General features: G+C 56.0%; 3 gene segments (V, D, J or C); all 3 read left to right on the top strand.

Annotated features, from left to right (window-relative positions):
- The first annotated feature begins 4,244 nt into the window (after positions 1–4,244).
- LOC125687500 (immunoglobulin heavy variable 3-23-like) lies at positions 4,245–4,514 on the top strand. The segment is given in 1 exon segment: positions 4,245–4,514. A coding segment is annotated over 1 exon segment (270 nt).
- A 59-nt stretch (positions 4,515–4,573) lies between these two features.
- Positions 4,574–5,062, top strand: LOC125687509 (Ig heavy chain V region 6.96-like). The segment is given in 2 exon segments: positions 4,574–4,591; positions 4,670–5,062. Coding segments are annotated over 2 exon segments (411 nt in total).
- A 7,842-nt stretch (positions 5,063–12,904) lies between these two features.
- LOC125687505 (immunoglobulin heavy variable 3-23-like) lies at positions 12,905–13,174 on the top strand. The segment is given in 1 exon segment: positions 12,905–13,174. A coding segment is annotated over 1 exon segment (270 nt).
- The last annotated feature ends 8,245 nt before the right edge of the window (positions 13,175–21,419 follow it).

Here is a 21,419-nt window from a genome sequence, read left to right on the forward strand (position 1 = left end):
GAGACCTCATAGGGACCCCCTAAAGGCCCCATAGACATTCCATAGACACCCTATAAGCACCTCATAGAGACCCCATGCAGACCCCATAGAAACCCCATAGAAACCCCACTGAAACCCCATAGACACGCCATAGACATCCCATAGAGACCCCATAGAGACCCCTTAGAGACCCCATAGAGACCCTATAGAGACCCTATAGAGACCCCATAGACATTGCACTGAGACCCGATAGACACCCAATAGTGAGAAATCTATGGGGCCTCTTTGGGTCTTTAGGGGGTCCCTATGGGGTCTGTAAGGGTCTCTATGGGGTTTCAATGGCATCTCTATGGGTCTCTATGGGGTGTCTATGGGGTCTGTATGGGGTCTGTATGGGGTCTGTATGGGGTCTCATTTGGCTTTCTATGGGGTGTCTATGGGGTCTGTATGGGTCTCTATGGGGTATCTATGGGATCTCTATGCGGTCTCAGTGGGGTCTCTATGGGATGTCTATGGGTCTCAGTGGGGTGTCTATGGGGTCTCTATGGGATCTCTATGGGGTCTCTATGGGGTCTCTATGGGGTCTCAGTGGGGTGTCTATGGGGTCTCTAAGGGGTCTCTATGGGATCTCTATGGGGTCTCTATGGGATGTCTATGGGGTCTCAATGGGTCCTGCCTGCACCAGGCCGTGTGTCGGCGGCTCTGTCAGCGCCGTCTGTCCTTCCCCACAGGCCTGATGGCGGCCGTGACGTTGGACGAGTCTGGGGGCGGCCTGCAGACGCCTGGAGGGGGGCTGAGCCTCGTCTGCAAGGCCTCCGGATTCACCTTCAGCAGTTATGACATGAATTGGGTCCGACAGGCGCCCAGCAAGGGGCTGGAATACGTTGCAGCTATTAGCAAAACTGGTAGTAGCACAGGCTATGGGTCGGCGGTGCAGGGCCGTGCCCCCATCTCGAGGGACAACGATCAGAGCACAGTGAGCCTGCAGCTGAACACACAGGGCTGAGCACAGCGCCCCCTGGTGCCGCGCAAAGGAAGCTTATGGTTGTCCCGGTGCTTGTTGTGGTTACAATGCTGGTGCCATGGACGTCACAGTGCCCAATTCCACGTGGGGAGCTTCCAGCTTGGAGGCAGAGCAAAAACAGTCAATAAAGAGTTGGAGCTGTGCTGGAATCACAGAATGGAGCCGTTCTGCAGGGGCCCTACGTCCCCTCATCCCCCCCCTGTTTCCCCCCATGGGGCTGAGAGAGGGGCTGGGCTCCGTGGGGACGCCGGGGCTCGGCTGCACGGTGGTGCTGTGTGGAGCTGTGGGGTGTGGGGATGTGCTGGGCACGGACACGGCTCTGTCACTGTCACCACCACCATCAGCGTGTCAATAAACTGCCCCATATCTGTACCCATAACCATGACCATAACCATGACCATAACCATGACCATAACCATGACCATAACCATGACCATAACCATATCCATAACCATGACCATAACCATGATCGTAACCATGACCATATCCATAACCATGATCATAACCATGACCATAACCATGACCATAACCTTGATCGTAACCATGATTGTAACCATGATCATAACCATGATCATAACCATGATCATAACCATATCCATAACCATGATCGTAACCATGACCATAACCATGACCATGTCCGTATCCATAACCATCATCATAACCATGATCATAACCTTGATCATAACCATGACCATAACCATGACCATAACCATGATCGTAACCATGACCATAACCATGACCATAACCATGACCATATCCATATCCATAACCCTGACCATAACCATGAGCGCCTCCATCGTCACATCCATCCCCACCCCTTCTAAGCAAAATTCTCTCCCCAGCTCCATCCCTGTTTGCTCCCTGCTGCAGATTTGGGCCGAGTTCTGCCCGTTCTGAGCCCAGCTCCATCGCCTGGCCTCCGATCTCTTGGTCTGGGCTCAAGGTGACACCACCAAACCCAGGAGCGGCGTCGATACCATAAGCATTAGAACCATCACCAGCAACACCAACCACCCAGCAGAAGTAGGTTGCCGTGTCCTCAGCCTTCAGGCCGTTCAGCTGCAGGCTCACCGTGCTCTGATCGTTGTCCCTCGAGATGGTGGCACGGCCCTGCACCGCCGACCCATAGCTTGTGCTACTACCAGTGCTGCCAATACTTGCGACCCATTCCAGCCCCTCGCCGGGCGCCTGTCGCACCCAAAACATGGGGTAACTGCTGAGGGTGAATCCAGAGGCCTTGCAGACGAGGCTCAGCCCCCCTCCGGGCGTCTGCAGGCCGCCCCCAGACTCGTCCAACGTCACGGCCGCCATCAGGCCTGTGGGGAAGGACAGACGGCGCTGACGGAGCCGCTGACACACGGCCTGGTGCAGCCAGGACCCATAGAGACCCCATAGAGACCATGTAGAGACCTCCTAGAGACCTCATAGACATCCCTTAGAGACCTCATAGAGACCCCACTGAGACCCCATAGAAACCCCATAGACATCCCCACTCAGACCCCAGACAGACCCCAGAGAGACCCTAAATAGATCCCATAGATTTCCCAATATGGGGTCTCTCTGGGGTCTGTATGGGATCTGTATGGGGTGTCTCTAGGGTCTCTATGGGACGTCTATGGGGTCTCTGTGGGGTCTGGATGGGGTCTCTATGGGGTCTCTATGGGGTCTCAGTGGAGTCTCTATGGGTCTCTTAGGGTCTCTATGGGATGTCTATGGGGTCTCCATGGGGTCTCTATGGGGTCTCTATGGGTCTCTATAGGGTCTGCATTGGGTCTCTATGGGGTCTCTCTGGGGTCTCAATGGGATGTCTATGGGGTCTCCATGGGGTCTCTATGGGGTCTCTATGGGGTGTCTATGAGATGTCTATGGGGTCTCTCTGGGGTCTCCATGGGGTCTCTCTGGGGTCTGTATGAGCTCTCTATGGGGTGTCTGTATGGGATCACTATGGGGTCTCTATGGGGTCTCTATGGGATGTCTATGGGGTCTCTATGTGGTCCCAGTGGGGTCTCTATTAGATCTTTAGGGGGTCTGTATGGGGTCACTATGGGATGTCTATGGGGTCTCCATGGGGTCTCTATGGGATGACTATGTGATGTCTATGGGGTCTCAGTGGGGTCTCTGTGGGGTGTCTACGGGGTCGCTATGGGGTCATCAATGTAACCAGCACGGTGAACAGCATCACAATTAGCACCACTACCACTAGCAGCAGCTTTCGCGCACCAGCAGGGGGCGCTGTGCTCAGCCCTGTGTGTTCAGCTGCAGGCTCACCGTGCTCTGATCGTTGTCCCTCGAGATGGTGGCACGGCCCTGCACCGCCGACCCGTATCTTGTGGTACCACCAGTGCTGCTGATACTTGCGACCCACTCCAGCTCCTTGCCGGGCGCCTGTCGGACCCACAGCATCCCATAACTGCTGAGGGTGAATCTATGGGTCTCTATGGGGTTTCAACGGCATGTCTATGGGTCTCATTGGGGTCTCTCCCTATGGCATCTCTATGGTGCCCCTATGGGGTGTCTATGTGGTCTCTATGGGGTCTCAGCGGGGTCTCTGTGTAGTCTGTATGGGGTTGCAATGGGGTCCTTACGGGGTCTCTATGGGTCTCTATGGGGTTTCAATGGCATTTCTATGGGTCTCAGTGGGGTCTCTCCCTATGGGGTCTCTATGGTGCCCCTATGGGGCATCTCTGGGGTCTCTATGGGGTCTCAGTGGGGTGTCTGTGAGGTCTGTATGGGGTCACAATGGGGTCCCTACAGGGTCTCTATGGGTCTCTATGGGGTTTCAACGGCATCTCTATGGGTCTCAGTGGGGTCTCTCCCTATGGCGTCTCTATGGTGCCCCTATGGGGCATCTACGGGGTCTGTATGGGGTCTCAGCGGGGTCTCTGTGGGGTCTGTATGGGGTCACAATGGGGTCCCTACGGGGACTCTATGAGCTCTCTATGGGGTCTCCATGGGGTCTCCATTGGGTCTCTATGGGGTCTGTATGGGGTCTGTATGGGGTCTCTATTGGGTCTCTATGGGGTTTCAGTGGGGTCTCTTTGAGATGTCTATGGGGTCTCTATAGGGTCTCTATGGGGTGTCTATGGGGTATTTATGGGGTCTCTATGTGGTCCCAGTGGGGTCTCTATGAGGTCTCTACGGGGTCTCTTTAGGGTCTCTATGCGGTCTCAATGGGTCCTGGCTGCACCAGGCCGTGTGTCGGCGGCTCCGTCAGCGCCGTCTGTCCTTCCCCACAGGCCTGATGGCGGCCGTGACGTTGGACGAGTCTGGGGGCGGCCTGCAGACGCCCGGAGGGGGGCTGAGCCTCGTCTGCAAGGCCTCCGGATTCACCTTCAGCAGTTATGGCATGCAGTGGGTCCGACAGGCGCCCGGCGAGGGGCTGGAATCTGTGGCCTGTATTACCAGCACTGGTAGTACCACAAGCTATGGGGCAGCGGTGGAGGGTCGTGCCCCCATCTCGAGGGACAACGAACAGAGCACAGCCAGCCTGCAGCTGAACACACAGGGCTGAGCACAGCGCCCCCTGCTGGTGTGCAAAAGCTGCTGCTAGTGGTAGTTGTGCTTATTGTGATGCTGTTCACCGTGCTGGTTACATTGATGACCCCATAGCGACCCCGTAGACACCCCACAGAGATCCCACTGAGACCCCATTGACACCCCACAGAGACGTTGACGTTGGACGAGTCTGGGGGCGGCCTGCAGACGCCCGGAGGGGGGCTGAGCCTCGTCTGCAAGGCCTCCGGATTCACCTTCAGCAGTTACAACATGCAGTGGGTCCGACAGGCGCCCAGCAAGGAGCTGGAGTGGGTCGCAGGTATTGAGGATGATGGTAGTTACACATACTACGCGTCGGCGGTGGAGGGCCGTGCAACCATCTCGAGGGACAACGATCAGAGCACGGTGACCCTGCAGCTGGACGACCTGACGACCGACGACACCGCCACCTATTACTGCGCGAGAGGTTATGGCGGTGGCTGCGACGCTGCTGCTCAAGATATCGACGCCGACCTTGATTTGGTGCCCACTGAGGCATGGCGGTGTCCAGGCGCGGTGCTGTGATGCGGAGGCAAAAGTGGGGACGTCCTGGGTGCGGACGTGGGCTTCTGTCCCCTCTGCCACCACTGCTATTGTCACCATCACCTCCAAATCCATTTCCACGTCTTCCTGTCCAGACCCATAACCATGACCATAACCATGACCATAACCATGACCATAACCATGACCATGACCATAACCACGACCATGACCATGATCATGACCATCCACGTCTTTGTGGGTCCTGGCTGCACCAGGCCGTGCGTCGGCGGCTCCGTCAGCGCCGTCTGTCCTTCCCCACAGGCCTGATGGCGGCCGTGACGTTGGACGAGTCTGGGGGCGGCCTGCAGACGCCCGGAGGGGGGCTGAGCCTCGTCTGCAAGGCCTCTGGATTCACCTTCAGCAGTTACAACATGATGTGGGTGCGACAGGCGCCCGGCGAGGGGCCGGAATGGGTCGCATGTATTAGCAGCACTGGTAGTGGCACAAGCTATGGGGCAGCGGTGCAGGGCCGTGCCCCCATCTCGAGGGACAACGATCAGAGCACGGTGAGCCTGCAGCTGAACACACAGGGCTGAGCACAGCGCCCCCTGCTGGTGCGCGAAACGTGCTACTAGTGGTTGTGGTGCTGCTTGTAGTGCTTGTGGTCACCACGCTGGTGAGATCGACGACCCCATAGCGACCGCCTAGACACCCCATAGAGACCCCACTTAGTCTCCTTAGAGACCCCATAGACACCCCATAGAGACCCCATAGACACCCCATAGAGACCTCATAGAGACTCCATAGACATCCCATAGACACCCCTTAGAGACCCCATAGACATCCCATAGAGACCCCTCTGAGACCCCACCGAGCACCCATAAAGACCCATAGAGACCCCATAGTCATCCCTGAGAGACCCCATAGAAACCCCATAGACATCCCAGAGAGGCCCCATAAACATCCCATAGATACCCCATAGAGGCCCACAAAGACCCCATTCAGACCCCATAGACACCCCATAGAAACCCGAATGAGACCCCAATGAGACCCCATACAGACCCCATAGACACCCCACTGAGACCCCATAGAAACCCCATAGAGACCCATAGAGATGCCATTGAAACCCCATAGAGACCCTTAGAGACCTCATAGGGACCCCCTAAAGGCCCCATAGACATTCCATAGACACCCTATAAGCACGTCACAGAGACCCCATACAGACCCCATAGAAACCCCATAGAAACCCCACTGAAACCCCATAGACACCCCATAGACATCCCATAGAGACCCCATAGAGACCCCATAGAGACCCCATAGAGACCCCATAGAGACCCTATAGAGACCCCATAGACATTGCACTGAGACCCGATAGACACCCAATAGTGAGAAATCTATGGGGCCTCTTTGGGTCTTTAGGGGGTCCCTATGGGGTCTGTAAGGGTCTCTATGGGGTTTCAATGGCATCTCTATGGGTCTCTATGGGGTGTCTATGGGGTCTGTATGGGGTCTGTATGGGGTCTCATTGGGGTCTCATTCGGGTTTCTATGGGGTGTCTATGGGGTCTGTATGGGGTCTGTATGGGGTCTGTATGGGGTCTCATTTGGCTTTCTATGGGGTGTCTATGGGGTCTGTATGGGTCTCTATGGGGTATCTATGGGATGTCTATGGGGTTTCTATGTGGTCTCTATGGGATATCTATGGGATCTCTATGCGGTCTCAGTGGGGTCTCTATGGGATGTCTATGGGTCTCAGTGGGGTGTCTATGGGGTCTCAATGGGATCTCTATGGGGTCTCTATGGGGTCTCTATGGGGTCTCAGTGGGGTGTCTATGGGGTCTCTATGGGGTCTCAATGGGATCTCTATGGGGTCTCTATGGGATGTCTATGGGGTCTCAAAGGGATCTCTATGGGGCCTCTATGGTGTCTCTACGGGGTCCATATGGGGTCTCAGTGGGGTCTCTATGGGATGTCTATGGGGTCTGAATGGGGTCTCAGTGGGGTCTCTATGGGGTCTCAATGGGTCCTGGCTGCACCAGGCCGTGTGTCGGCGGCTCCATCAGCGCCGTCTGTCCTTCCCCACAGGCCTGATGGCAGCCGAGACGTTGGACGAGTCTGGGGGCGGCCTGCAGACGCCCGGAGGGGGGCTGAGCCTCGTCTGCAAGGCCTCCGGATTCACCTTCAGCAGTTACCCCATGTTTTGGGTGCGACAGGCGCCCGGCGAGGGGCTGGAATACGTCGCAAGTATTGGCAGCACTGGTAGTACCACAGGCTATGGGGCAGTGGTGCAGGGCCGTGCCCCCATCTCGAGGGACAACGATCAGAGCACAGTGAGCCTGCAGCTGAACACACAGGGCTGAGCACAGCGCCCCCTGCTGGTGCGCGAGATGTTATGGCAGTGCTGCTGGTTGTTGCGCTGCTTTTGAGATCGATGAGCGCAGATCAGGACATCAGCGCCCAGGTGACAGCAGTCGAGCTCCGATCTCTCGATCCGGGCTGCGGGTGGCACAACTTAAATGCAGGAGCGACGTCGATACACCCAGCACAACCATAACAACCACCACTAGTAGCACCTTTTGAGCACCAGCAGGGGGCGCTGTGCTCAGCCCTGTGTTCAGCTGCAGGCTGGCTGTGCTCTGATCGTTGTCCCTCAAGATGGGGGCACGGTCCTCCACTGCTGCCCCATAGCCTGTGTCACTACCATAGCTGCTAATACATGCGACCCATTCCAGACCCTTGCCAGGTGCCTGTAGCATCCAATCCATCCCATAATCGCTGAAGGTGAATCCGGAGGCCTTGCAGCCGAGGCTCAGCCCCCCTCTGGGCGTCTGCAGGCCGCCCCCAGACTCGTCCAACGTCACGGCCGCCATCAGGCCTGTGGGGAAGGACAGACGGCGCTGACGGAGCCGCTGACACACGGCCTGGTGCAGCCAGGACCCATTCAGACCCCATAGACATCGCATAGAGACCCCACTGAGACCCCATATGGACCCCGTAGAGACACCATAGAGGCCCCATAGAGATCCCATTGAGACCCCATAGACATCCCATAGAGACCCCATAGAGATCCCACAGAGACCCCATAGAGATCCCATTGAGACCCCATAGAGACCCCATAGACACCCCACTGAGACCCCATAGAGACCCCATAGAGACCCCATAGAGATCCCATTGAGACCCCATAGACACCCCACTGAGACCCCATAGACACCCCACTGAGACCCCATAGACATCCCATAGAGACCCCACTGAGACCGCATAGAGATCCCATAGATACCCCATAGAGACCCATACAGACCCCATAGACACCCCATAGAAAGCCAAATGAGACCCCATACAGACCCCATACAGACCCCATACAGACCCCATAGACACCCCATAGAGACCCATAGAGATTCCATTGAAACCCCATAGAGACCCTTAGAGACCCCATAGGGACCCCAACGAGACCCAAAGAGGCCCCATAGATTTCTCACTATTGGGTGTCTATCGGGTCTCAGTGCGATGTCTATCGGGTCTCTATGGGGTCTCTATGGGATCTCTATGGGGTCTCTATGGGGTCTCTATGGGGTCTCTATGGGGTCTCTATGGGATATCTATGGTGTGTCTATGGGGTTTCAGTGGGGTTTCTATGGAGTTTCTATGGGGTCTGTATGGGGTCTCTATGAGGTGCTTATAGGGTGTCTATGGAATGTCTATGGGGCCTTTAGGGGGTCCCTATGAGGTCTCTAAGGGTCTCTATGGGGTTTCAATGGCATCTCTATGGGTCTCTATGGGGTTTCTATGGGGTTTCAGTGGGGTGTCTATGGGGTCTCTATGGGGTCTCTATGGGTCTTTATGGGTGCTCAGTGGGGTCTCAGTGGGGTCTCTGAGGTCCCTATGGGATGTCTATGGGGTCTCTAAGGGGCGTCTATGGGATGTCTATGGAGTCTCTATGAGGTCTTTATGGGATCTCTATGGGGTCACTATGGGGTGTCTATGTGGTCTCTATGGGGTCTCAGCGGGGTCTGTATGGGGTCTGTATGGGGTCACAATGGGGTCCCTATGGGGTGTCTATGGGTCTCTATGGGGTTTCAACGGCATCTCTATGGGTCTCAGTGGGGTCTCTCCCTATGGCGTCTCTATGGTGCCCCTATGGGGCGTCTATGTGGTCTCTATGGGGTCTCAGTGGGGTCTCTGTTCTGTCTGTATGGTTTCACAATGGGGTCCCTTGGTGGTGTCTATGGGTCCCTGTGGGGTTTCAATGGCATCTCTATGGGGCCTCTATGGTGTCTCAGTGGGGTATCTATGGAATGTCTATGGGAACTCTATGAGCTCTCTATGGGGTCTCTATGGGGTCTGTATGGGGTCTGTATGGGGTCTCTATGGGGGTTCAGTGGGGTCTCTTTGAGATGCATATGGGGTCTTTATAGGGTCTCTATGGGGTGTCTATGGGGTATTTATGGGGTCTGTATGGAGTCCCAGTGGGGTCTCTATGAGGTCTCTATGGGGTCTCTCTAGGGTCTCTATTGGATGCCTATGGGGTCTCTACGGGGTCTCTTTGGGGTCTCTATGGGCTCTCAATGGGTCCTGGCTGCACCAGGCCGTGTGTCGGCAGCTCCGTCAGCGCCGTCTGTCCTTCCCCACAGGCCTGATGGCGGCCGTGACGTTGGACGAGTCTGGGGGCGGCCTGCAGACGCCCGGAGGGGGGCTGAGCCTCATCTGCAAGGCCTCCGGATTCACCCTCAGCAGTTACCCCATGTTTTGGGTGCGACAGGCGCCTGGCGAGGGGCCGGAATTCGTCGCAGGTATTAGCAGCACTGGTAGTGGCACAAGCTATGGGGCAGCAGTGCAGGGCCGTGCCCCCATCTCGAGGGACAACGATCAGAGCACGGTGAGCCTGCAGCTGAACACACAGGGCTGAGCACAGCGCCCCCTGCTGGTGCGCGAAACGTGCTACTAGTGGTAGTGGTGCTGCTTGTAGTGGTTGTGGTCACCGCGCTGGTGAGATCGACGACCCCATAGCGACCCCATAGAGAACCCATAGACATCCCATAGAGAGCTCATAGAGACCTCATAGACATCCCATAGAGACCCCAAAGACACCCCATAGACACCCCATAGATATCCCGTACAGACCGCATAGAGACCCCATAGAGACCCCATAGACACCCCATATACACCCCATACAGACCCCATAGACATCATATACAGATCCCACTGAGACCCCACTGAGCCCCCACTGAGACCCCATAGACATCCCATAGAGATCCCATAGAGACCCCATAGACATCTCATAGTCATCCCATAGAGACTCCATAGAGACCCCATAGAGACCCCATAGACATCTCATAGTCATCCCATATAGATCTCATAGAGACCCCATAGAGATCCCACAGAGACCCCATAGAGACCCATAGAGATGCCATTGAAACCCCATAGAGACCCATAGAGACCCCATAGACACCCCATTTTTCCTCTACCCCAGATTTGTCCTCTATCTGTAGCCATAACCATAACCATGACCATAACCATGACTATGACCATGACCATGACCATAACCATAACCATGACCATAACCATAACCATAACCATGACCATCCACGTCACCATCTCTGGGATGTCCACCAGGTCTCTATGGGGTCTGGAGGGGACTTGGCTATGAGAGGCCATTTGACAGCGGCTCTGTCTGTCCTTCCCTACAGGCCTGATGGCGGGCAAGATGTTGGATGAGTCTGGGGGCGGCCTGCAGATGCCTGGAGGGGGGCTGAGCCTCGTCTGCAAGGCCTCCGGATTCACCTTCAGCAGTTATGGGATGGAATGGGTCCGACAGGCGCCCAGCAAGGGGCTGGAATGGGTCGCATGTATTAACGCTGCTGGTAGCACAGGCTATGGGGCAGCGGTGCAGGGCCGTGCCCCCATCTCGAGGGACAACGATCAGAGCACAGTGAGCCTGCAGCTGAACACACAGGGCTGAGCACAGCGCCCCCTGCTGGTGCACGAAAACCACTTGTGGTGGTTCTGGTTCTTATGGTTATGCTGGTGGTGACCCGGCCGTCACAGGGCCACGTCTTCATCTGCAGCTGGGAAGCTTCCAGCTGGGGTGCAGAGCTGCATGCTGGGAGCGAAGAATTTCTGTCCCCAACAAGGCTGTGTCCATCACCATCCCCATTTCCATCCCCATTTCCATCCCCATAACCATGACCATGACCATAATGATGACCATGACCATAACCATGACCATAATGATGACCGTAACCATGACCATGACCATAACCATAACCATAACCATAACCATGACCATGACCATAACCATAACCATGACCATAACCATGACCATGACCATAACCATGACCATAACCATAACCATGACCATGACCACGACCATCCTCACCACCCTCCCCATCTCCACCTCCTTCTCCATCACATTTTCTCCCATCCCTGCTCTCAGTTCCATCCCTGTTTGCTCCCTGCTGCAGATTTGAGCTGAGTTCTGTCCGTTCTCAGCTCAGCTCCATCCATTGGGCTCCGATCTCCCAACCTGGGCTCTGGTGACAACAAAAAACCCAGGAGCGACGTTGTTGCGACCAGCACGAGCACCAGCACAACCAGCACCAGCTTTTGCACGGCACCAGGGGGCGCTGTGCTCAGCCCTGTGTGTTCAGCTGCAGGCTGGCTGTGCTCTGATCGTTGTCCCTCGAGATGGGGGCACGGCCCTGCACCGCTGCCCCATAGCTTGTACCACTACCAGTGCTGCTAATACTTGCAACGTATTCCAGCCCCTTGCCGGGCGCCTGTCGCACCCAAAACATGGGGTAACTGCTGATGGTGAATCCAGAGGCCTTGCAGACGAGGCTCAGCCCCCCTCCGGGCGTCTGCAGGCCGCCCCCAGACTCGTCCAATGTCATGGCTGCCATCAGGCCTGTGGGGAAGGACAGACGGCGCTGACGGAGCCGCCGACACACAGCCTGGTGCAGTCAGGACCCATTGAGACCCCATAGAGACCCCATAGAAACCCCATTGAGACCCCATAGAGAGCTCATAGACATCCCATACAGACGCCATAGTGACCCCACTGAGACCCCATAGACGCCCCATGGCCATCCCATAGAGACCCCATAGAGACCCCATAGGGACCCCATTGGCATCCCGTAGAGACCCCATAGAGGCCCCATAGAGACCCCATAGACACCTCATAAACATACCATAGAGACTCAATGACATCCCATAGAGACCCCATGGAGACCCCATAGAGACCCCATAGACACCCTATAGACACCCCATATTGAGAAATGTATGGGGCCTCTTTGGGTCTTTAGTGGGATTCAATATGATCTCTATGGGGTGTCCATGGGGTGTCTATGGGGACTCTATGGGATGTCTACGGGGTCTGTATGAGCTCTCTATGGGGTCTCTCTTAGCTCTCTATGAGGTCTCTATGGGATCTCCATGGACTGTTTATGGGATCTTTTTGAGCTCTCTATGGGATGTCTATAAGGGTCTCTATTAGGTCCCTATGGGGTCCCTATGGTGCCTCTGTGGGGTCCCTATGGGGTCTCTATGGGGTCTCAGTGGGGCCTCTATGGGATGAATACGTGGTGTCTATGGGGTCACAGTGGGGTCTCAGTGGAGTCTCTATGGGATGTCTATGGGGTGTCAGTGGGGCCTCTATGGGATGTCTATGGGGTCCCTATGGGGCCTCTATGGTGCCTCCATAGGGTCTCTAAGGGGTCTGTATGGCATCTCTATGGGGTCTCTGTGGGGCCTCTATGGGATGTCTATGGGGTCTCTATGGGATCTCTATTGGGTCTCTATGGGGTCTCTATGGGGTCTCAATGGGTCCTGGCTGCACCAGGCCGTGTGTCGGCGGCTCCGTCAGCGCCGTCTGTCCTTCCCCACAGGCCTGATGGCGGCCGTGACGTTGGATGAGTCTGGGGGCGGCCTGCAGACACCCGGAGGGGGGCTGAGCCTCGTCTGCAAGGCCTCTGGATTCACCATCAGCAGTTACACCATGCAGTGGGTCCGACAGGCGCCCGGCGAGGGGCTGGAATCCATCTCAGCTATTAACAGTGCTGGTAGTAGCACAGCATACGCGTCGGCGGTGCAGGGCCGTGCCCCCATCTCGAGGGACAACGATCAGAGCACGGTGAGCCTGCAGCTGAACACACAGGGCTGAGCACAGCGCCCCCTGCTGGTGCGCAAAGGAAGCTTATGGTTGTCCCAGTGCTTGTTGTGGTTACAATGCTGGTGCCATGGACGTCACAGTGCCCAATTCCACGTGGGGAGCTTCCAGCTTGGAGGCAGAGCAAAAAAGTCAATAAAGAGTTGGAGCTGTGCTGGAATCACAGAATGGAGCCGTTCTGCAGGGGCCCTACGTCCCCTCATCCCCCCTCTGTTTCCCCCCATGGGGCTGAGAGAGGGGCTGGGCTCCGTGGGGACGCCGGGGTTCGGCTGCATGGTGGTGCTGTGTGGAGCTGTGGGGTGTGGGGATGTGCTGGGCACGGACACGGCTCTGTCACTGTCACCACCACCATCAGCGTGTCAATAAACTGCCCCATATCTGTACCCATAACCATGACCATAACCATGACCATAACCATGACCATAACCATGACCATAACCAGGATCATAACCATGATCGTAACCATGATCGTAGCCATGATCGTAACCATGATCATAACCATGACCATAACCATGAACATAACCAGGATCATAACCATGACCATAACCATGATCATAACCATGACCATAACCATGACCATAACCATGATCGTAGCCATGATCATAACCATGATTGTAACCATGATCATAACCATGACCATAACCATGATCATAACCATGATGATAACCATGATCGTAACCATGATCGTAACCATGACCATAACCATGATCATAACCATGATCATAACCATGATTGTAACCATGACCATAACCATGACCATAACCATGACCATATCCATATCCATAACCCTGACCATAACCATGACCGCCTCCATCATCACATCCATCCCCACCCCTTCTAAGCAAAATTCTCTCACCAGCTCCATCCCTGTTTGCTCCCTGCTGCAGATTTGGGCTGAGTTCTGCCCGTTCTGAGCCCAGCTCCATCACCTGGCCTCCGATCTCTCAACCTGGGCTCAAGGTGACACCACCAAACCCAGGAGCGGCGTCGATACCATAAGCATTAGAACCATCACCAGCAACACCAACCACCCAGCAGAAGTAGGTTGCCGTGTCCTCAGGCTTCAGGCCGTTCAGCTGCAGGCTCACCGTGCTCTGATCGTTGTCCAGCGAGATGGTGGCACGGCCCTGCACCGCCGACCCATAGCTTGTGCTACTACCAGTGCTGCCAATACTTGCGACCCATTCCAGCCCCTCGCCGGGCGCCTGTCGGACCCAGCTCATGGTATAACTGCTGAAGGTGAATCCGGAGGCCTTGCAGACGAGGCTCAGCCCCCCTCCGGGCGTCTGCAGGCCGCCCCCAGACTCGTCCAACGTCACGGCTGCCATCAGGCCTGTGGGGAAGGACAGACGGCGCTGATGGAGCTGCTGACACACGGCCTGGTGCAGCCAGGACCCATTGAGACCCCATAGAGACCCCATAGAGACCCCATAGAGACCCCATAGAGACCTCCTAGAGACCTCATAGACACCCCATTGAGACCTCATAGAGACCCCATAGAGACCCCATAGAAACACCATAGACATCCCATAGACACCACACTGAGACCCCATAGAGACCCCTTAGAGACCCCATACAGACCCCACTGAGACCCCATAGAGACCCCGTAGACATCCCCACTGAGACCCCATAGAGACCCCATACAGACCCCATAGAGACCCCATAGATTTCGCACTATGGGGTCTCTCTGGGGTCTGTATGGGTTCTGTATGGAGTCGCTATGGAGTCTCTATGGGGTGTCTATGGGGTCTCTATGGGGTGTCTATGGGGTCCCTATGGGGTGTCTATGGGGTCTCTACGGGACGTCTGTGGGGTCTCTGTGGGGTCTGGATGGGGTCTGTATGGGGTCTGTATGGGGTCCCAGTGGAGTCTCTATGGGTCTCTATAGGGTCTCCATTGCGTCTCTATGGGGTCTCTATGGGTTCTCTATGGGATGTTTATGAGGTCCCTATGTGGTGTCTCTGGGGTCCATATGGGACGTCTGTGGGGTCTCTGTGGGGTCTGGATGGGGTCTCTATGGGGTCTCTATGGGATGTCAGTGGAGTCTCTATGGGTCTCTATAGGGTCTCTATGGGATGTCTATGGGGTCTCTCTGGGGTCTCTATGGGACGTCTGTGGGGTCTCTGTGGGGTCTGGATGGGGTCTCTATGGGGTGTCTATGGGGTCTCTATGGGGTCTCTATGGGGTGTCTATGAGATTTCTATGGGGTCTCTCAGGGGTCTCCATGGGGTCTCTCTGGGGTCTGTATGAGCTCTCTATGGGGTGTCTGTATGGGATGACTATGGGGTCTCTATGGGGTCTCTATGGGATGTCTATGGGGTCTCTATGTGGTCCCAGTGGGGTCTCTATTAGCTCTTTAGGGGGTCTGTATGGGGTCACTATGGGATGTCTATGGGGTCTCCATGGGGTCTCTATGGGATGACTATGGGATGTCTATGGGGTCTCAGTGGGGTCTCTGTGGGGTGTCTACGGGGTCGCTATGGGGTCATCAATGTAACCAGCACGGTGAACAGCATCACAATTAGCACCACTACCACTAGCAGCAGCTTTCGCGCTCCAGCAGGGGGCGCTGTGCTCAGCCCTGTGCGTTCAGCTGCAGGCTCACCGTGCTCTGATCGTTGTCCCTCGAGATGGGGGCACGGCCCTGCACCGCTGCCCCATAGCTTGTACCACTACCAGTTCTGCTAATATAGGCGACGAATTCCAGCCCCTCGCCGGGCGCCTGTCGGACCCACTGCATCCAATAACTGCTGATGGTGAATCCGGAGGCCTTGCAGACGAGGCTCAGCCCCCCTCCGGGCGTCTGCAGGCCGCCCCCAGACTCGTCCAACGTCACGGCCGCCATCAGGCCTGTGGGGAAGGACAGACGGCGCTGACGGAGCCGCCGACACACGGCCTGGTGCAGCCAGGACCCATTGAGACCACATAGAGACCCTCACCCTCAGCTATTATGGGATGGATTGGGTCCAACAGGCGCCCGGCAAGGGGCTGGAATGGGTCGCCTGTATTAGCAGCTATGGTAGTGACACAGGCTATGGGGCAGCGGTGCAGGGCCGTGCCACCATCTTGAGGGACAACGAGCAGAGCACAGCCAGCCTGCAGCTGAACACACAGGGCTGAGCACAGCGCCCCCTGCTGGAGCGCGAAAGCTGCTACTAGTGGTGGTTGTTATGGTTGTGCTGGGTGTATCGACGTCGCTCCTGCATTTAAGTTGTGTCACCTGCAGCCTGGATCGAGAGATCGGAGCTCGACTGATGTCACCTGGGCGCTGCTGTCCCGATCTGCGCTCATCGATTTCAAAAGCAGCACAACAACCAGCAGCACTGCCATAACATCTCGCGCACCAGCAGGGGTTGAGTCTGGGGGCGGCCTGCAGACGCCCGGAGGGGGGCTGAGCCTCGTCTGCAAGGCCTCCGGATTCACCATCAGCAGTTATTACATGATGTGGGTCCGACAGGCACCCAGCATGGGGCTGGAGTGGCTCGCAGTTATTAGTAGTGGTGCTGGTACCACATACTACGGGTCAGCGGTGCAGGGCCGTGCCACCATCTCGAGGGACAACGATCAGAGCACGGTGAGCCTGCAGCTGAACACACAGGGCTGAGCACAGCGCCCCCTGGTGCCACGTGAAAAATGCTGGTAGTTGTGCTGGTTACTGTGCTTATGCTTATGGTGACACGGCCGTCACAGGGCCACGTCTTCATCTGCAGCTGGGAAGCTTCCAGCTGGGGTGCAGAGCTGCATGCTGGGACCGAAGAATTTCTGTCCCCAACAAGGCTGTGTCCATCACCATCCCCATTTCCATCCCCATTTCCATCCCCATAACCATGACCATGACCATAACCATGACCATAACCATAACCATGACCATGACCATGACCATAACCATGACCATAATGATGACCATAACCATAACCATGACCATAACCATGACCATAATGATGACCATAACCATGACCATGACCATAACCATGACCATAACCATGACCATAACCATGACCATAACCATGACCATAACCATGACCATGACCATAACCATAACCATAACCATGACCATGACCATAACCACGACCATCCTCACCACCCTCCCCACCTCCACCTCCTTCTCCCTCACATTTTCTCCCATCCCTGCTCTCAGTTCCATCCCTGTTTGCTCCCTGCTGCAGATTTGAGCTGAGTTCTGTCCATTCTCAGCTCAGCTCCGTCCCTTGGGCTCTGATCTCTCAATCCTGGCTGCCCACCGGCACAACGCCTCCAGCTGTCCCCACATCATCGCTATTTTGTGGCAGGAAACACTGAGTTATTTCGGTCGTGCCTGAACCCCGCGCTGAACCAGCAGAAGGAGCAGCTGCGTGCCGTGTTCCCTTTTTTGGCTTTTTCAATCTATTTTTTTCCTTTCTTTCCCCCCCCGTTTCACCCTATTTTTGGTTTGTTTTCCCCCCACCAGCGCAGCTGTGTGCTGACATCACAAGAGGCCACCCGTCGTCGCGCCAAGTTTGTTATGGGACTTTCAGACCCCCGTCTCGTAAACCTGTTTGGCATCAGGGATATTTCTTTGTCCTGAGGATCTGAGTTTGTCTTTTGAGTGGTTTTTCGGGTTGAATTCGGGAAGGGACAAATGCAGGAAGGGGCAAAGGTGGTTGGAGGGGGGCGCATAGATGCATGCAAGGCCTATGGCGGCACATGCAAGCTGTTGCCCCACGGTGTGGGTAAAGAGGGCGGCAAGGGGATCCCAGTTCATCATCACAATTAGCGCTGCCAACTGCCTCAAGAAATGAGCTTGCAGTGGTTGTGGTGATGAAGCTCATGGCGTCGACGTCGCTCCTGGGTTTGGTGGCGTCACCCAGAGCCCAGATTGAAAGATCGGAGCCCAGGCGACGGAGCTGAGCTGAGAATGGACTGAACTCAGCTCAAATCTGCAGCAGGGAGCAAACAGGGATGGAACTGAGCACAGGGATGGGAGAAAATGTGATGGAGAAGGCGGTGGAGATGGGGAGGGTGGTGAGGATGGTTATGGCCATGGTTATGGTTATGGTTATGGTCATACCCATGGTCATGGTTATGGGTATGGTCATCATTATGGTCATGGTTATGGTTATGGTTATGGTTATGGTCATGGTCATGGTCATGGTTATGGTCATGGTTATGGCCATGGTCATGGTTATGGTCACGGTTATGATCATGGTTATGGATATGGATATGGTCAGGGTTATGGTCATGGTTATGGATATGGATATGGTCGTGTTCACGATCATTGGAGGAGTCTGGGGGCGGCCTGCAGACACCCGAGGGGGGGCTGAGCCTCGTCTGCAAGGCCTCTGGATTCACCCTCAGCAGTTATGCCATGCTGTGGGTCCGACAGGCGCCCGGCGAGGGGCTGGAGTGGGTCGCAGGTATTGAGGATGATGGTAGTAACCCAGTCTATGGGGCAGCAGTGGAGGGCCGTGCCACCATCTCGAGGGACAACGATCAGAGCACGGTGAGCCTGCAGCTGAACACACAGGGCTGAGCACAGCGCCCCCAGCTGGTGCGTGAAAGGTGCTACTAGTGGTAGTTGTGGTGCTTATTATGCTGGTGGTGACATGGCCGTCACAGGGCCACGTCTTCATCTGCAGCTGGGAAGCTTCCAGCTGGGGTGCAGAGCTGCATGCTGGGGACAAAGAATTTCTGTCCCCAACAAGGCTGTGTCCATCACCATCCCCATTTCCATCCCCATAACCATGACCATAACCATGACCATGACCATGACCATGACCATAATGATGACCATAACCTTGACCATGACCATAACCATGACCATAACCATGACCGCCTCCATCATCACATCCATCCCCACCCCTTCTAAGCAAAATTCTCTCACCAGCTCCATCCCTGTTTGCTCCCTGCTGCAGATTTGGGCTGAGTTCTGCCCGTTCTGAGCCCAGCTCCATCACCTGGCCTCCGATCTCTTGGTCTGGGCTCAAGGTGACACCACCAAACCCAGGAGCGGCGTCGATACCATAAGCATCAGAACCATCACCAGCAACTCCAACCACCCAGCAGAAGTAGGTTGCCGTGTCCTCAGCATTCAGGCCGTTCAGCTGCAGGCTGGCTGTGCTCTGATCGTTGTCCAGTGAGATGGTGGCACGGCCCTGCACCGCCGACCCGTAGTTTGTGCTACTACCAGTGCTGCCAATACTTGCGACCCATTCCAGCCCCTCGCCGGGCGCCTGTCGCACCCAGCTCATGGCATAACTGCTGAAGGTGAATCCAGAGGCCTTGCAGACGAGGCTCAGCCCCCCTCCGGGCGTCTGCAGGCCGCCCCCAGACTCGTCCAACGTCACGGCCGCCATCAGGCCTGTGGGGAAGGACAGACGGCGCTGATGGAGCCGCTGACACACGGCCTGGTGCAGCCAGGACCCATTGAGACCCCATAGAGACCCCATAGAGACCCCATAGAGACCCTCACCCTCAGCTATTATGGGATGGAATGGGTCCGACAGGCGCCCGGCAAGGGGCTGGAATGGGTTGCCTATATTAGCAGCTATGGTAGTGACACAGACTATGGGGCAGCGGTGCAGGGCCGTGCCCCCATCTCGAGGGACAACGATCAGAGCACAGCCAGCCTGCAGCTGAACGCACAGGGCTGAGCACAGCGCCCCCTGCTGGTGTGCGAAAGCTGCTACTAGTGGTGGTTGTTATGGTTGTGCTGGTTGCATCGACGTCGCTCCTGCATTTAAGTTGTGTCACCCGCAGCCCGGATCGAGAGATCGGAGCTCGACTGATGTCACCTGGGCGCTGATGTCCTGATCTGCGCTCATCGATCTCAAAAGCAGCACAACAACCAGCAGCACTGCCATAACATTTCGCGCACCAGCAGGGGGCGCTGTGCTCAGCCCTGTGTGTTCAGCTGCAGGCTCACCGTGCTCTGATCGTTGTCCCTCGAGATGGGGGCACGGCCCTGCACCGCTGCCCCATAGCTTGTGGTACTACCAGTGCTGCCAATACTTGCGACGAATTCCAGCCCCTCGCCGGGCGCCTGTCGCACCCAAAACATGGTGTAACTGCTGAAGGTGAATCCGGAGGCCTTGCAGACGAGGCTCAGCCCCCTCTGGGAGTCTGCAGGCTGCCCCCAGACTCGTCCAACGTCACGGCCGCCATCAGGCCTGTGGGGAAGGACAGACGGCGCTGACGGAGCCGCCGACACACGGCCTGGTGCAGCCAGGACCCATTGAGACCCCATAGAGACCCCATAGAGACCCCATAGAGACCCCATAGACATCCCATAGGCATACCGTACAGACCCCATAGGGATCACTTAGAGACCCCATAGGCGCTCCATGGCCATCCCATAGAGTCCCCATAGAGACCCCATAGAGACCCCACAGACTCCCCATATACACCCCAAAAACACCCCATAGATATCCTGTAGAGACCCCATAGACATCCCATCGAGACCCCATAGACACCTCACAAACATACCATAGAGACTCAATGACACCCCATAGAGACCCCATGGAGACCCCATAGAGACCTCACAGACACCCTATAGACACCCCATATTGAGAAATGTATGGGGCCTCTTTGGGTCTTTAGTGGGATTCAATATGATCTCTATGGGGTGTCCATGGGGTGTCTATGGGGTGTCTATGGGGTGTCTATGGGGACTCTATGGGATGTCTACGGGGTCTGTATGAGCTCTCTATGGGGTCTCTCTTAGCTCTCTATGAGGTCTCTATGGGATCTCCATGGAATGTTTATGGGGTCTTTTTGAGCTCTCTATGGGATGTCTATAAGGGTCTCTATTAGGTCCCTATGGGGTCTCTATGGGGTCTCAGTGGGGCCTCTATGGGATGTCTACGTGGTGTCTATGGGGTCACAGTGGGGTCTCAGTGGAGTCTCTATGGGATGTCTATGGGGAGTCAGTGGGGCCTCTATGGGATGTCTATGGGGTCCCTATGGGGCCTCTATGGTGCCTCCATAGGGTCTCTAAGGGGTCTGTATGGCATCTCTATGGGGTCTCTGTGGGGCCTCTATGGGATGTCTATGGGGTCTCTATGGGATCTCTATTGGGTCTCTATGGGGTCTCTATGGGGTCCAAATGGGGTCTCAGTGGGGTGTCTGTGGGGTCTGTATCGGGTCTCTATGGGATCTCTATTGGGTCTCTATGGGGTCTCTATGGGGTCTCAATGGGTCCTGGCTGCACCAGGCCGTGTGTCGGCGGCTCCGTCAGCGCCGTCTGTCCTTCCCCACAGGCCTG

Source organism: Lagopus muta, assembly GCF_023343835.1.
Source record: "Lagopus muta isolate bLagMut1 chromosome 35 unlocalized genomic scaffold, bLagMut1 primary SUPER_35_unloc_2, whole genome shotgun sequence".
NCBI classification, from domain to species: domain Eukaryota; kingdom Metazoa; phylum Chordata; class Aves; order Galliformes; family Phasianidae; genus Lagopus; species Lagopus muta.